The sequence below is a fragment of the Micrasema longulum genome, unplaced genomic scaffold, assembly GCF_059751315.1.
Source record: "Micrasema longulum isolate JH-2025_06_02 unplaced genomic scaffold, ASM5975131v1 h1tg000299l, whole genome shotgun sequence".
NCBI classification, from domain to species: domain Eukaryota; kingdom Metazoa; phylum Arthropoda; class Insecta; order Trichoptera; family Brachycentridae; genus Micrasema; species Micrasema longulum.
This window is the reverse complement of record NW_028277503.1, coordinates 761933-780859: the sequence shown is the minus strand read 5'-3', so window position 1 is coordinate 780859 and position 18927 is coordinate 761933. Positions and strand designations below refer to the sequence as shown.

General features: G+C 31.9%; 1 protein-coding gene across 1 annotated transcript in view; it reads left to right on the top strand.

The window, feature by feature from the left end:
* The window catches only part of LOC148282755 (cell growth regulator with RING finger domain protein 1-like), a 77275-nt gene extending 62380 nt beyond the window's left edge, over nt 1–14895 (top strand). The window contains exons 4-7 of the mRNA XM_088224615.1: nt 6106–6253; nt 9608–9715; nt 13214–13358; nt 13729–14895. Of these exons, the coding sequence (XP_088080741.1) occupies nt 6106–6253; nt 9608–9715; nt 13214–13358; nt 13729–13895 (568 nt within the window). The 3' untranslated portion in view covers nt 13896–14895. The remainder of the gene's footprint in view (nt 1–6105; nt 6254–9607; nt 9716–13213; nt 13359–13728) is intronic.
* The last annotated feature ends 4032 nt before the right edge of the window (nt 14896–18927 follow it).

Genomic DNA, 18927 nt, shown 5'->3' with positions numbered 1-18927 from the left:
AAAAAGTGGAAAGCTTCTGGCTGTCGCGGTGATTATGAGATGTTTGGGTGTTACAGATCTGTCGTAAGACGTAGCATTCGATTGGCGTACCGGGAGTTCATTTCCAGCATGGAAAGCAACATTCTTCATGATCCTAATACCTTTTGGGACTATATAAGGTCACAAAAGGCGGATGGTGGGAGTGTTGACTCCATGACATGGGGTGAAAAATTGGTTCGAGGTGCAAACATAGCTGAAGCGTTTGCAGGTCATTTTAAAACAGTATATAGCAATGAACCTCCGCTTCTAGATGTTAATATTGCTAAGCAATGTTCACAGACCGGTGCACAGTTTATTGATGTTCAAAATATCAATGAGAAGGATGTGGCCGACACTATCAAAAAATTAAGTAATACTAATTCTCTCGGACCAGATTTTATTCCGACATTCTTCCTAAAAGGTTGTGTGGAACTGATCAAAAAACCCCTCTGTTTTTTGTATAATCTTTCTTTTAATACGGGGGTCTTCCCAGAAACATGGAAGACGTCAAAAGTAACACCTATACATAAAAGTGGATCTAAGTCATCAGTAGAAAATTACAGACCTGTAGCTGTTCTTTCTGCACCAGCGAAGGTATTTGAAATTATCATATGTAGAATCGTCACTTCCCGAGTAGAGCCATTTATTATTGATGAACAACATGGGTTCAGGAAAGGCCGCTCGGTTGAAACCAATCTAATGGTTTTTACAAACTACGTCACGGAAGCTCTGGATGCAGGACATCAGGTAGACTGTTCATATAATGACTTCGCCAAGGCCTTTGATACTGTCGACCATGATGTCTTATTAAATAAGCTGTATGAGATCGGTTTCTCGGATGGTATGTTAAAATTAATGGCGAGCTACCTCCAAAACAGAAACCAATACGTCTCCTACGGTCTATTCGCGTCAGAGTATTTCCATACTTTCTCGGGTGTCCCGCAAGGCTCTAACCTGGGTCCATTGTTGTTCTCAATTTTCATTAATAATATTAAAAATGTAATTTTGAACTCGCGTTTTCTGTTGTTTGCGGATGACTTAAAACTGTTTTTAAAGGTGACAACTTCTGACGATTTTCGTCTTCTCCAAGCGGATATATCTAATATATCTGAATGGGGAAGGCGAAACAAACTTGGGTTTAATGTTTCCAAGTGTTCGGTCACGTCCTTCACTAGGGCCCAAAAAACTCTTTTTTTTCGCTACAAAATGAATGACCAGAATCTGATACGAACATCGAATGTTAAGGATCTGGGCGTTAGATTTGTAAGCACTCTGACATTTCATGAACACATAGAGACAATCAGTGGTGATGCATTGAAGATGTTAGGATTTGTTCTGCGTACTGCCAGGGTTTTCGAAAATACCCGCGTACTGAGAACTCTTTACAACTCCTTGGTGCGAAGTAGACTCGAGAGTGGCTCGATGATTTGGGGGCCACATGAACTGAAGTACTCTCTTATGATAGAGAAAATCCAAAAGAAGTTTCTGAGATATCTCTACATGAGAGAGTGCGGGTATTATCCTTGGCTCTACCCGACCGAGTTTCTCCAGGGTATGCTTGGCTACAACAGTTTAGAGACTAGAAGGAATGTGTATTTGACCACACATTTTTATCGATTGTTGCGCGGTATGATCGATAATTCTGAAATTATGATGAGCATTGGTTTGTATGTTCCTGATAATTACCTAAGACAGCGTCAGCATAGATTGTTTCATATTCCGATATTCAGGACCAACCTGCCTATGGTTATGCCTGTTGGAAGATCTACCGCTATGTTGAACAACATCGCTCTGGATATTGATCTGTTCCATGTATCCGAAGGGGTTTTCCGGAGCAGGATTCTTCGACTCCTTTGACATGAGTCTCTTTCGTGTATTTTTTTTCCTTTTTTATAATATGTACGTATTGAATATATTTTTGTAATGTATATGTTATATTTAAAATAAATAAATTGAATTGAATTGAATTGAATTTGAGTGTGAAATATAACCAAAAGTGGTGATTTTGCAGGTGAGGCAAGTGAGGCTCCGCCTCACTAAAAAGTCATACTCCACACGTTCACAATGTGGCGCGTTGAAAAATGCTTTAATATAAAAATATATTCATCTAAAAACAACCCTATTTCCTTGTCAAAAATACAGTTTTACAACGCACTAGCAATGCATATGACATCGTCAGTCTATTAATTTAGCCCCACTTCTTTAGACAACACATGCTGCAAGTAACAAACATATTTATTTCAATGTACATAAGGTTGAATTTGGAGTACAATTATACCGGTTAGGCGGAAAGTAAACAAGCCTCAAACGTTAAGAAAAAACATAATCGCGGGGTGTAAGTGAGTTTTGATCTTGGGGGAATGTTTTGACCATAATGAATTCAAACGACGAGTCTGATTTTTATGGCGCCTCGTAGATGAAGTAAAAGGAAGGGAGCGGAGTATTCATATCATCGTATCTACTCGTGTGATAGTCGCCTTTAGTCGCTACCGCGCGATTTTGTCATTTTAGGCAAATTTAGTAACGCACTATAGGCAACCAATATTAATTATTAAAGTCTTGCAGTATTGGAATATAAAATATATTGTAGCCTCACTAGAAATTTAGTACCAAAACCGCCATATAATATGATTCCTTTGTGTCTTTTAGAATATCCTTCTATCAACAAATTACAACAGAGATAGAGATGTTAATCTTAGTGATATCCAGTATTTTGACCACAAACATTTGGACAAACTCAAAATAATGTAATAGCCTTCTATAGGCGGCCTCCGTGGTGAAGTGGTCAAGACGCTTGACTCACGCACGGAAGGTTCCGGGTTCGATTCCCGGTGAGAACACAAAAATTTAAAAATGTGATTTTTCTCAAGCCTGGTTGTTCTGTAATGTAATTCACCACTGTAATTGGGCCTCCTGGGCTGTTGTGGTGCAAAAAAAATAAATGAAATGAAAAATATAAATAATATAAGCAAAAATTCGTGAACTTGCCATTCAGTCACCATGCTTACACAAACTTCGCAACAAGGACATTATATTCTATGTCGGGAACGTTTATGTGTTGATGAATATTAATGTCGAGTATTGGAGTTCAATAACTTAAGCAAACTAAGGCAAGTAGCTAAAGATCTCAATGACACAAGTATGCTACTGTTTAAAATAATAAGGAGTCATTGTTTGACGAAGGTTAAATTATTGAGATGATAATTATTGTGTATTGTTATTAATAAAACATTTACAATGCACTTGAGCTAAATAACAGAAAAATAATTTGCATTGTCTTTTAGGCAGATGTGTCCAATGTCTGCAGGAATTTGGTTCGAGACAAAGGGATAGTAGCCATTTTCAGTGAGTCATAAATAAGTATTTTAGATAAGTAAATAAAATCTTGCTTGTTGGTTTGTTTGCTTGTTGTTTACGAAATTTATGTATACATTTAAAAAAAATAATCATATGAATTATGATTGGGCATTATCAATTATTTTTTAACAATATTTTGAGATGTTTTTAGAAGGCAAAATGGTGGATCTTACACTGGCCACTTAAACCGACCACTGACAGGTCGTAAGCCCTTTCATATTTCCTTCTCAAAAATGCTTATTTATTTAACTTTTTGTACATAATTTTATTTGTACATTGGCGGGCTTATTGCCGAAAAGCAATTTCTTCCAACCAACCAATAAAATATTTTTTTATTTTTATAATTCAAGTTACAGAACATATTTAATAGAAAAAAACATTAAAAAGGTAAAGATATATAAAAATAGAAATAAACGTGTTTGTCTATAAATTACCTTAAATTGAAACTCAATGGGAAAAGGGGAAAAACGAGGAAAAAGGAAAGGAGGAGAGATTAAGGAAGAGAAAGGAGATGTTTCTTTAGACGTGATTTAAACAGAGATAATGTAGTAACATCTTACCTTTTCTGTTGCAATTTTTTAAAAATTTGAATAACGACTTGACAATTTTTTTTTTAGATTATTGACTTTTTCCTATAGCATACATATATATCTAGTTACCATGTATGCATTATTCTTTATAAACACACACATATACGGTAAGGTATTTTAAAAATAATTTTCCCTATACTTTCAGTAAGCTGATTTTATTCGACATCGTGTGGACGATTTGTTTTTTTAAATATTGTATTGATACTCGTATCTGCTCCTTTATTTATTTTTTTTATTTTATAAATTTATTGCCTGAATAAGTATACATCATATTTAATACCAGGGAATCTATAAAAAAAAAACAGTGAATTAGAAAGTTAATACGGAGCGTCCTCTGGTGAGAATAGTCTCCAAATAACATGGCTCAGCCCTATTTTAGCAATCGTAAAATTTTTTAAGGAAAAATAGTCAAACGGTGTTTTTTCTCGTTTGCAATAAATATCGCAAAAAAATATCATTCAATTAATTTATTTTAATTTTATCATACCTGCTTGGAGGATATTATTCAAAAACCATTTTCAAATAAACAAATCTAAAATGTAAAAAATGGAAATAACTTGAGAGTGGTTTTTAAAAAAATAAAATATGTCACGTGCACAGAGTTTTTAACTAGGGTAGGCAGCAGAAAAAAGTACGTTTTATATAATATAAGTAATAAATCTTACCAGTTTCCTTCACTCGTCACATTAGTTTGAATCACTATATACACACCCAGTTAGCCAGTTAAACTCTTCATAATATTTAACACTAAATTTACGTGTGACATTAAAAAAAAAAAAGAATGAAATCTAATTTAGGGGTGCACCTTCCTTTGCTGATAATATAAGTTTTTTGTCCATAAAAGATAACCAAGAAAACGCGTTGTTTCTTAAAACGGTTAAACACACATTTCCGTCAATATCACAAGTTTCACAGAACTCCATTTCATTTTTAAATAAAATTATTTGTGAATTCGCTACTTACACATGAAATCTGATCCCACCCTATTCCCTTTTCATACCAGCAGTATTTTGACACTTACAAACGACACAACACAGAATTTAAATAGGCAGTTGCGTACTAAGCGACGTCTACGGAGTAACTAATAGCCAAAACGTAAAACTACTCATTTATGAGTAGTTTAGTCGGCTTCAGTTTGATGCGCGTACGCGGTTTCTGGACTATTATAATTATATGGTTAAAAGTAACTTAATTTCATATGAATAAATAAATCGAGCCGAGGACCTTAACACGGATGGCGAATGCGCCAATCACTACACGACGAGGCGGACTTCCCTCCACTCGATATACTTTTTCAGGATTTTTGCCTGAGAGAAGCCATCGAGTCAAAAACATGTTTCTAACATTCTGTAGCTCAATCACAAATACCTATCGACGTGCTAATAAGCGACGTGGTAACAATTTCTCACCATGCTTGTTTATCGTATTCGCGATCACAATGGAACATCCGTGAACACCTAATATTAAATGTCAAAATATTTACGTTTCGCGACGTATAATCCTGCTGCGCAATCACATATTTGAATTTTGCCTGTGTAAATATGGAAAATATTCCAAAACTGCTATTTTATTTATTTATTTATTATTTATCATGCTATTTATTGCACTTAGCCGGCGGTTGGCAAGTCAAACGTCAAGAAAAGCAGTCGCCTTAGTAATTGTAATTTAATTTTCACTTTTTTGTACTAGATACTCCTCACTATTTTGCAAATGCAATATATTGTATTATTTTTTATAGTAAACGCTGATTTTTCGCCAATGAACTGTATTTATTTACGGGGAAAACAAAAAACGAACCGACCCGAGCGTCGACTTAGAGATTACACACGCGTTGACTTATGAGTACGATAACTTAAGCATGTTCATTATTGTTCATTGTGATCGCTCAAATGCTTAGCATGTTTTTAAGCACGTCGATAGTTATTTAAATAGATGATTGAGCTACTGGTTATATAATATCTCTCACAGAACTGTTTTCTTCATTCATTATTTTTACTATTATTTGTACATCAGATTGATAAAAGAAGGTAGAGACTTCTTCACTGGCAGAGATCATATTGATAAAGCAGTTGTCTTCGATATTCAAGGATGCTGTACAACAGTTGTTTACATTTTTCTTATGTATGATATTTAATTACAGAGATGGGAATCATTCCGAGCAGACCTTGCATCTGCATCTTCCTCCCCCGGCTCAGCTGCGACTCGGCACTCCGCCGCGGCTGTGCTACCCGCTCGTTGTTCTCCTGACCAGAGACGATGACCCTGACAAACTGCAGTCTGACGATACTGTAAGTCGCGCATTAAATGCTGAATTTTCCTGGAAACAAAACAGTCTTATTTCAATTTTTGGTCAAAAAAGGTCTAGGGCATATTTTGGGATAATATGTCATATTTTCTGCGAAATAGGATTAATCATTATAGTCCTTAAGATATAGCTTGATTAGAATGACATTTGTCAAAAAAAGTGACGACATAACTTTGTAGTAACGTCTAAGGAGTTATTTATATTGACCCACGAAAAATCATTCGTATCTGGCGTGTTAATTATTTTTTTTAATACAACGCTTGACACATAAATCAACATAAATATATAAAATCAGCTTTAAAGCAAAAAAAAAAACAAAATAAACCTAATTATTAAAGACGTTCTTACAAGGTAACATCATTTTGAAAAAACGTTAGAGATGGGACAAATTGATCAATGTAAATTGATCGAATAAAAAAATAGTTCATTTGATGTTGTTCATGAAAAAAGTATGAATGTCTTATTTTTTGGTGAATAATTGTATTAAACACACTATAATAGGCTTGTTTTGCGTTTTTATATCAATTTTCGGAAACAGAGTTTCATGATTGCATGAAAAAATCGATTTGATCAGTGATCAGTAATTTCCATCACATTTGTCATGTAGCTTGATTAGAATGACAGCTGTCATTCTAATCAAGCTATATTTTAAGGACTATAGTTATTATTGCTGTGCAAAAAGTGGGTTTCCGAATATTGCAGCGTTCAGTTCCAAAATGGACTATTTCCAAATTTGAACTTTTTCAGGAGTCGAAATATTTTTATCAAAGACCGTTTGAAGTAAAAAAAAATATGATTTGAATATAGTTAAGAAGGTATGGTGAGTATTTTTAGTTCCTGAAAAAATAGGCCGGTCCACCGAATCCACCAAAAATAATTTGAAGGAACAGTTTTGATTTGTTTTTATTTTTTCCCAAAACTGACCATTTGTTTTTGGAAATAGTCAATTGTGGAAATGATTTTTTTTCGGAACAAACTGTTTTCGATATTCAACAATGTTTTGAGTATGTCCAATTGTTTGCAGACGAGCTGGATTTCCATCCTAGGGAGTTATTTAGATCTAACTTGTCGCAACAGAGAGGGAAAACATCTTTGCGAATACTACCTATGTCTAGGCATTTACAGGTTTTTTGGCCTGTCATTAGCTAGGCATTTACAGGGCTTATGACCTGTCATTGGCTGGTTGGTCATAAGCCCTGTAAATGTCTAAACTTCCGTATTCCCTTCGCAAAAATGTTTTTCCTCTCTGTTGCAACAAATTTAGACTGTTTTCGATATGTCCATATTCAGTTAATTTTGAAAATAGCTTATTTTCAAACTACAAATACACCCAAAATTACTTCATTTTGGCGAAAATGAAGTATATCAACATGTTTTGCATCCCCAAACCTATAATATGTGATATGTGACTTTGTTTTTTACGTGTTCTGGAAATAGTCACCTTTGAAAAGAACCCTACAATTCGAGTTTTCAGTCTAAACTATTTAGTAATTACCAGTCTAAATAGCTTTTTTATGTTTTCTTATAATCTTCTATAGCACATCTTGCTATCTGTCACATCCGAAACCACGATGATCAGTATGGGCAAGAAGACATATTAGCATATTTAAAAAAATATTTAGAACAAAGAAAATTTAAAAAAATAAAATATTGAACAAAACAAATGGTTGCTTACTTCTGCAGAGGAGAAGCGAGGGGAGCGCGGCCGCTTTTTTGGCGTATCAGACTTCCCCTCCCCCCCTCCTTGTTTCTCGCTTGCAGAAGTCAGAAACCATTTGCTTTTTCTGATATCATATTTTTTTAAATTTTATTCATTCTAAACATTTATTTTCATGTGCCAATATTCTTCTTGCTCATACTGATCATTGTAGTTTCGGAATTGACAGGTTTTAATGAACACCCTGTATATAAAATAACATTAAAATAACTTACATTATTCAAAGGCTGTAAAAACCACTGACTTTTTGTATTTTCCTCACTTACACTTAAATAATACCTTCTGTTTACTTAATTTTTTTGCCTAAAACTATTATAATTTTTGAAAATATTTCATTATTTGCCTACCTACTTTTATGTAATATTTTTAATTTATGTAAATCTATATAGCATAATGTAATTTGATACTTAAAAAAAAACATTCCTATGTATTAGATATGGACATATTAACTTTTTTAATGAAACACTTAAATTGTAATTTTGCACTGTCATGTAAAAGCCCTCTGGGCGTATATAATAAATAAAATAAAAAAAACTTGGTATGTAGGTACAGAAAATGTACACGCCACTTCAGATGTTAATGTTTCTTTAATCAAAGTAATTTTGTAACATATTTCAGGAAATGCAAATGCAATTGTTGGCAAATTGTCAAAACATCTTGAATATTGGATGTACTTAACAAATTTTAACCTTCTATATTAGAGGTAAAGAGGAAAGGGTCTCTGAGATGGTTTGGTCATATAGAACGTATGGTTGACGAACGAATGGTAATGTGGAAAGATAAACCAAAGTTTTAAGTCTGGTCATGTCGAAAGCAGGCAGAACCGAAAGGCATGTATGAACGTGGAAGAAGGCGCGTATGCCAGGATAGATATGTGTGGCCGTCCATAAGCAAACTTGGGAATTTCCATTGAAGGAGTTACTGAGATATTTGCATAAAACTTTTTTTTTAATTTGTAAGATTTCTAATTATGCTTCACCAACTCAAAGGAGAATGCTAAGTTTGCGATGTCAAGTAGTATAATTGAAATCTATTGTCGCAAGATATAGAGACGGTTTTGAATTACTCTATTATATAGGTAGGTAGATTTTTATGTATAGTTTATTTTGGCATCAATAACTAATTTTACGTTTTTGGTGGAGATTTCTAAGTTTGCTTTTAATACCCTCAATTCTCTTGATATCAAATATTTTTACAATTGCCAGATTTACAAGCTAACAAGCTTCTATTTTAGAGGCTTGTTAACAAATGAGAAAAAGAGGATGTGAAAAGAAATTATGGAAAATACACGCAGACTAATTGAGACTTGAACCCGCGACGCCAGTTTCACAGTTAGCTTATCAACTGCGCCTGTCTTTACTTATCTGCAAAAAAATGCATGTATATATTTTAACCATCTAAAAGTTTTACTCATATCTCTGAGAATATTATAGATTTTAAATTTTCTAGGTAACTCATATAACTATTTAAAGGAGTTTTAACACCCACAAAAAGCTAATATTGGTAAATTACCATAAATATTTTATTAACATAACCTTTACAACAGTATAGAAAATGTCAATTTCCTTTTTACTGTAAGTTACGTTTACCTTGTTTGAATTGTATGTCTGTTTTTGGCAGGTGGCACTTGTCAATGTGGTTCACATCAGAGATTCTGTGTGTCCTCTTCCCACGAGTGTGCTGGCGCAGTATCTCAAGCAAGCTAATGGACAATTATCGTGTCTGAAGGTTTGTATTATATTTGCTCACATTTAATATTGATTTATTTAACAATTTATTGCAGTCAGCATTACTTTAGGTTACGTATTTTATTTTAGTATCAAAGCCGAACATCTGTCATTCAAATCAAAGTTTAGGTAATAATTGATTCTTGTAGATTTTCAGTCATTTAGTATTATTAACATATTATTTAAAAATGGCCAGAAGTGATAGAAAAACATAATTAATAATCGATGATGATTTCAAAATCAAACATCTACACATTGATTTGGTATTAAAAACTAGACATCAGTCAACAACCAATGAATCTGTCATGGTGGATTGTGACATGTGTTGTTTCTCACCCTTTCCTACATGATTGAGGTTGGTAGCTGCACTCGAGCATTCTTGTTGTGGTCTCCCTCCAGGTAGTCCTGTTCTGGGCAGAGCGAAGAGCATCTTTCGAGAAATTTCTTGAAAATGTATGAAAAAATAATGAAAATGATTTTCGTCACTCAATTTGAATAACGACTCAACTGACAAATCAGCAAAAGTCACCGAGAAAAGTGGAAGAGAATTTGAAATGTCACACGCTTAGTAATTTTAAAAATACAAAACTTTGAAAAATCACAGCACTCATAATATAATTCATAAAAATTTTTGACTTAGTATTAGTAAATTAAAAATTACAGTTTATTAACAAATTAATATGTATCTTTTAAAAAACCGCTAACTTAATATTTTTTATTAATTAATATAATTACGTAATTGAAGCATTTTTTTTTTCTATGCAATCTACTTTTATATATTTTTTTTATGTTTTGGCTGCTACTTTCCAAAAAAAGAGATAATAATAAAATGTGTTTTATAAAAATATTTACAAAAATATTTATACGTGGATATTTAATAAAAAATATAAAAAATTAATACAGTATTGAAATTATGATTCTTTAAAACCATGTATTTTGTTTAATCAGAGAGTGGCAGTAAAAATTAATGTTTCAATTAAAAATGTCCATGTAAGGATGACAAAGATTAAATTTATGTTGATTTTAATTTTATTTAAAATTATTCCCTCTGTTCATAAAAAGAGCATTTTAAACATTTCCTGAAGATTTAATTGATCAATTTGCTAATTAGTAAATACGTAATATTGACCTAACTTGTTTATTTACATAAATTTGTATACAATAGTAATAACTAATAGGCTATAATATAATGAAAGGAAAAAGGAAATGTTTGTTCAGCTCATCATTTTTCAGGCTTTGTACACTGATAATAGAAGGAATTGATGGACTTTATAGAAATTGTTTACTCACTTTTAAATTGTTCCGTTTGTTTCTTTTTTGAAGCACTTCACTTTTACTATTGCACGGATACGTATATCGTGTAGATGTTGATGAGATGTTTACTTTAGGCTATTTATGTAACATTAATTGCTCTTTGTCAGAAGTATGCAGATGAAGCTATATGATAAAGATTTATCAGAGCAACACTTTTCACACTGTGACTTGCTCACAGGACGGAAGGAACGACAATTTGAATAAGGAAGGATGTAGGTAGAGGATTGGGATATTTACAGTCTTATGAGTTGCAAGTATGAAAAAATGTGATTTTAGTACTTAACAATAATCATCGATAAAAGCAAAACACCAAAGACAATTAAAAAAAGATAATGATACTGTCAACCCTGCATTTCATAAGACTTAAAGCTTTTTCATTCTGTGTCTGGACGGATGAAGACGGCAGTTCTGTGTTGCTCTCAGGAAAAATCAAAATAAGTCAGCCCCATAGAGAATGGTTGACACGTTCGCCTACCACGCTTGTTGAGGTCCTAGGTTTGTCGATTGGTCGATTGCCGACGGAAAATGACTTTGTTTAAGGTGGTTCTACACTGAAATATTTCATTATTCCTGGACTGGTACCAGACACCTTACCTTTCATGTAACTAAAAAGATCCATATAAGCTGCAATTGGTGTCATGCAGATGAGGATATGATGATGAAAGCTTTTTTATATGGATCACAAAACTGCTCAGACAAATGTTCTACCAGGAAGCTATAGAAATTTTAAAACATCACTGGAAGAAAAGTATTCAAGTCCAGGGAGACTATGTTTAAAAACAAGATACAGAGACTTTTCTCATCCACTTCAAAAAGGGACTATGACGCATGATGAGTACAGAATGGAAAATCGGTGAAAATGTTGCTGCTTCAAGTCGAAAAATGGTGGCCAAGAGTGCTTATTTATGCATAATTTCACACTCTGCCATAAAGCTAGGACTATCACTGCATTTCTGGCTGAAAAAAATGTGCAGGTTTTACCTTGGTCGGGGAATTCTCCCAACATGAATCCAATTGAAAACCTGTGGGAACTCACGAAGAGGGAGACTGCCATTGAAGTGATCACAGCCAAGCGGCAGTTCATCGAAACCCTCGTCCTTGTGTGGCATCAATCTCCTGAGATAAAGCTTATTGCAAAACTGTGCATTGAGAGTAAGCCACAACGTGTACACGCTATAATTGCGATTAAAGGCGATATTACAAAATATTAACATTCCGTACAATAATGTTTAATTATAATTAAACTAAAGAAAAAATGCAAATTAAGAACTAAAAAATGATCTTAAAATTTTTCCAATAAGATGTTCATTTTAATAAACATTCATTACTTTGCCTAAAATCATTAACATCTTTGTTTTATGAATACAAAAGTGACAAAACACATTTTAGTAGGTGTCCCTGTTAATTTAGCTACCCACTGTAATTTAAAATAAACTGAAAAATTGATAAACCGTTATAAATTTGAGTAATAAATTAGGCAAAGGTTCATTCATATCATATCATACCACTTTCGGGCAAAGGGATTTTGAGTATTATTCAATTAAAATCTATAACCTACTTCCACTATCTATCAAAACAATTAGTAACGAGAAAATGTTCATAAAGGCCATAAAAAAAATGGATAGTAGAGCTAGGTAGAAGTAAAATGGATTGTCTCATTCGCCCAATCCAATATTGAATCAACTGCTCCACAGGTGTATAGCTTATGTTAGGTTTTTGTTCTTTCATTGTGCGTTTTGTAATATAAATAATATAGATGTACATAAATTCATTATAAACATAAATACGTAGTGTTTAAAACTGTTTGAACATTTTTTTATTATCTCTGTTTATTAAGTTAGTCTTCTTTGTTTATTCTCAAATGTAAAAATATTTTTTTTAAATGTATATTGTTAAGTGTCCTTGACATGGGTAACCCCAGTGAGGTCACATTATTTTTATTATTAATTATAGTTTGTTAGAGAAAAAATATGAATAAATAAATATCATATCAAAAATCAGACTTAAAGTTAAGACACATGTGTTAAACTCTACAAATGAGATTTATGTTTACTCAATATTATTATTATTAGAGCACACAAAATAATATGGTCAGGTGTGCCCTACTTCTAGATTTAAAATAAATAAATAATTATACCACTAATACGAATATATCACCACTGTGATGGTTATTTATTTCTTTTAGCAATTATACCTGGCCACTGGCAATCCCGCAACCTACGAGGTAACGGAGCCGCCTTGCGAGCAGCTGTGTGCCGTGTGTCAGGCCTGCCCCCTCTCCCGCGCCCTCCTTCCCTGCCGACACACCTGTGTCTGCGCAAACTGCTTTAGTAAGTACCTGCTGACAGAATACAGCTCTGTGTGTGAACTTCACAAAAGTCAACAGTTGGAAGAGTTGAGGAAATGTGGATGTTGAAACATGGGCAGAATGATGAATGTTACACAGCGTGTAAAGTGGCCACTTAAACCAGCCAATGACAGGTCATAAGCCCTGTTAATGCCTAGACTTCCATATTCCCTTCTCAGAGGTGTTTCCCCTCTCTGTTGAAATAAATTTAAATATGAAAACTTTTTGATTTAAAAATGTTTTTTTTATTGTAATAACGCAGATTTATAAATTAGTATGTGGTAATTAAAATAATTGTTAATTGTCAAATTGTTGGAATACAAATGTAATTTTTTCATTTTTTCTCTTTGTAGATAAATTAGACCGATGTCCCATCTGCAGAAGTCCAATACACAGCTATTTCTGCATACGAGTAGAAGACTACCTTCCTATGGAAGTAAACAGTTCTCAGGACAAAAGTCAATTCAGGTGGCTCGATTCGTGGAATGACAGACTGACAGATTTCCTCGGGTTCCGATAGTAATTACCGGCTCTATGTGACCGTTTCACTGTGAAAATGGCTTAGAAATTAATCTTTCTCAACTGCCAGATCTCTGATTTCTGCATTGATGAGAAAATAAATCTTCAGATTAGAGGTATAAGCAATAAGTCGCCGAGTGTGTACGAAACGATCTGCAAAATTATACGCCTTAATAAATTAATTATATTCCGAGAAAAATGACCAATATATCCGTAAAACATTGATTCATTGGTTTATATAATTTAATTATTACGTTTTTTATTTTAAATGGTTCTGAAAGGTTTTTGTTTCTATTCAAATCAAACAATGACATTTAATAAAAAGACACATTATTTCTATACTAGCTACATCTACATATATCATATCAAATATTGCATTCCCCTCGATAATTTGAAAATATGAGAGCAAATCTAGATACATGTGCAATCATTCTTAGCTCATATTTATTTCTGTGTAACTCGTTACCAAAGAAACAGCACTAGATGGCAGTTCTCAAATTTTTGAGAAATGGGCTGAAAAATATAACTAACTAGCTACTTATTCTATACATTGGATTGTATTTACTAATAAAACGATATATCTGTTTTGTTTTTCATAGTTGCAGAGAAATTTAAGCATTTTTTCATCATACATGATGCCCTATTTCTGCGTAGCATCACGCCTGATCATGATGAAAGTCTGTTAGAGAATAAGGCACTGAAGGTAATAATTATTCATAAATTGAAATGCCATATTTTTTAACGCTAGTAACGTGTCTATTTAATTATATGTCATTGATGCAAAGGGCTGTTTTTTTATTTAAAAAAAAAATAATGAATTTATTATTGAAATTAAATTTCATCCATCGACATAAGAAACTATTTTAAATTTATAATTAGTAAAACAAAAAACCGAAATTGCTGAATTAAAATTACAATATCCTGTATTTTTTAACTATCAATGTAAATGGTAAAACAAGAGAATTAATTTCACATTCAATTTATTTGTAATTTTGAAAAAATTATAATTATACGACACTACAATGTAGACAAATTAGTATTGAATTTCAAAAATATTAATTAACACATCATTTTTCCTACAAATAACTTCCAATTTATGGCCTATTAGGTATTTTCATTATTGTGCGAATGAAAATGTATTGACTGTTAGTTAAGAGTGATATTCTATTTCATTTCTGTAACAAATTAATAATTATTGTACAGACGAATCACTAATGAAAGAAAAATTACGCAGTAGAGTAGAATTAGTGATCTGAATTGGTGATAAATATGTTAAAATTGCTACAAAAACTGTTACTCAAACATAACTACATATGTATATTATATGTTTGTAATCTAGTAATACATAAATTTATTTTGTATATTTTTAGTCATAGTTTTATAGAATAGTATAAATATAATGAATCCTGTAGATTAAATAAATATTGTAGCATTTTATTTATGAGCCTAATCAGATATACGTATTATATATATTCACAAATGTGACCATGAGGAAGTTCAGTGGTTTGAAAAAAAATGTATAAAAATTGTTAATAGACTATTAAACTAAGCTTAAAAAAATTAAATGTTTTTATGTGTATAATATTAATTCCTTTCAATTGATTAACTAATTAAATACTTGTGTCGCTCTGTAAAAAACAAAGTTTTATTTTACACCACAAACTAAACTTACACATTTTTTATCAACACTCCTACCTGTAAAAAAACAAAGAAACAACATTTATGTTTTTAAGTCAATCTCTTTCCAGTTGGCTTTTATGATTTATTTCAACAATCTATATTCTTTATTTACTTTGGCCATGTAAAAATCTGACATAATGTCGCCATCTTGGTTTTATCTGTTTTACCTTCTAACTGTGAAGCACTGCTTTATTAAGGGAATACATTTCCTTTACATGTATAGTATTATATCATCACTATGATCATCACTGTGATTGAGTATTGTAATTTTGAAATTACTCAACCCGTGACATCACGAGTTGTCGTCGGTGAATTTTGCTGACATTTAAAACTAGAACCCTATAGCTGTCAATATACACTAAACTTTGACAAAAATGGCTACCTGGAAACCGAAAATCTATCACAACACATAACGCTATAATTGATTGCTTATTGTTTACAAGAACCTGTGACATTTCAAAGTAGTTAATTTATTTATTTTTTATACATTTTAGAGAAACTTCGCGGTACGATTAAACGCTCTATTTTTTACCGCGTGTAAGTAAACATTTTTTGTGTCCATTTTCCAAGCACTGAACTTCCTTATTATTGTAAAACCGAACCACAGTAAAAATTATGCAATACATACAACTCTGTTTTTTTTTAAAATTACTACTTTAATACCATGAACACAATACCCTGAATGATAACCATGTATGGGAAACCTTTTCCTAATGTAGGCCATATTGCTAATTTTCCTCCGAGTTGCGAGTCGGAATATCAAAATAACCATCTACACATACAAACAACGTACTATACACACAACTCTGGATTGATATAATTTTCTTGATAAGTTGACTGCAGTCGTAGTCCAGTAATATCCTGTTTAACATTACACATACTGGCACTATCTGGATTGAAATTGTTCCAACGTTCCGGGTGCATTTATCAATTTCTTCTAAAATCGGATTTAACGCATCACAGCTTACACACTCTGGATTGAAATCATTTTTGTGTTCCGTGCGTTTAAATTCTCAAAATTCCTTTTTCACAAGACACATATTGATTGAAATTATTTTTTTAAAAACTTCAGTAAATCGCACACACGTTCTGTGTTTTGAGTTTGTGAGCGAATTTTGGTAGGATCAAAACTCCATATTTCCGCAGGCTGGATTAAACGTTGGGGATTGCCCACATTCGATCTAAACTCATCAGGTTCAAAAAAGAAAAACATTTTACTGCAGTAGATTGAGGTTATCTATTTATAGTTCTTTGTGGAATTACATTTTAGTTATATGAACACTGATCCAGTATTAATAAATGCATTTTCAATTGTATATGCATGTTAGTTATTGCAGTATTATGTTGTTTACACAAGCCAAAATTTATTACCTTTATCAATTATTTAAAATTTGAGAATTGCTGTAGTTTTTTTGAAAAAAATATTTTCCTATGAAATTTAAAATTTGCAAAATTTATCCATAAAAAATTTGCTTTGATAAAATCAAAATTTCTTTTGTTTTTTGCTGGATTCTCTAAATTAACAACTGAACCAAAATCAAATTATATTGTTTATTCTTTTTCTGAGTCTTAAACAGCATTTTAAAATGATTACCTAATGTTTACATTTTGCAATTAAATATCTGTAAAATTTATAATATAATGTGAGATGTTAAGCCTAAAACCCAAATAATCACCCACCAAATTGAACATCATAAAGTTCCAAAGTAATAATAATTATTTTAATATATATCTTCATTTGACAAGCTTCTTTACACTGATTGAATTAACTTTCAAGAGTGGAAAATGAATTGTTTTAACATTGTATTTGTGAATGATTCAATTAATTTATTTTCTTCAATAGAAAATATGAATGAGTGGTGATTTTACAATAACTTCTGGGAAAAATTTGCTAATGCAGTGTTCCGTGCTAAATAATGATACATTATAAAATCATACACACCATAGAGCAGCGATTGGCAATTAGTGGCTCGCGGAAGTGCTCCTTTCTAGCCCTGCGGGTTTCCGTTCAGTTTCTGAACGTATCACAGAAGTACATGTAGCCTGGCCCTCAACCGAGGATTTCTCTTTTTTTTTATTGCCATAGAGTATGATTTTATAATATATCTATCATCACACTATGATTAATATACTTCAAATTAATCATTTTAAAATATAAGGTAAATGTTATTTAAAATAGAAATCTCATGTTTCCATTAAAATTTACTTTAACTTAAGGTTTGTGAAATTAAATTGTACCTTGTCTGTGAAAAGACAATTTCTTTAAGAATAGATACATATGTACATACTATATTTAGTAATAATAATAAAAAATATAATATAATGTTTAGGTTTTAAAGTAAAGGAATAATAGGTATTATCTTTACCTTACACCAAGAAAGAGCATCAGAAAATATAACTTTTTTTTACATTTTTAAAGTATTAAGGGTCTATAAAATACTGTCGAGTTAAAAAAAATTTTTTTGGTACTTATTAGTCGCTAAAAAAATAATTTTTTCCATTTGTAATTTTGAATTCCCGCAAAAACGGTAATTGCATTGGCCACGCCTCTAATATGTTTCAGATTCGTGTTAATTTTAAACTTTGTTTCTAACTGTTCACATTTTTATAGAATATTGTCACGAATCTCGACGTCACAATTAAACTTAGTTATGCAGAAAGCAGCATTTTGAAAAAATGAGATATTGATGTTATCGGGTGCAGGAAGGTCAATTCTATGTTCTGCTAAAAACAGCCAGACCGCTTTCGTGCAAAAAACTGTATTAATCACCTTCTGAAAATGGTGTCGATCACAAAAAAAGCATTTCTCAATTTGCAGAAAACACTCACATCTCTAGAAAAATTTTATGGTTTTTAAAAAATCATTAAAACTGGTCAAATACATAATTAGATTCTTGTTTGTAATATAAAAAAAAAACTTATGTTTTCATTGTTTATCTTTTGTTAAAGTCAAAAACATTTCAAATGTTGTTTAGATTTGATAATTCACTCATTTCACTAAAGTGCTATTATCTCAGTTTCATTTTTATATGGCTGGCTGCTTTCTGCATAACAAGGTTCAATTATCAATGCCAAACATGTCGCGTTTTTCTAGTGACAATTTTTTTTTAGAAATTATTTTTTAGAGTTTAATATGAAAATATTTCTCCACAATATCCATATTGATTTTGAAAATACAATTAATTATTCTAAAACCATTTCATATATTTTTATCGGTATTCGTAGTATGTGATATTTCCCTATAATGAGTCATCTGATTTTAAAATTTCTTAAATTTACTACAGTAAGAAAATGTGTGCAAAACTTAATTACCTGAAAATTCTCAAAAACCAATTAAAATTGAATTTGACAAT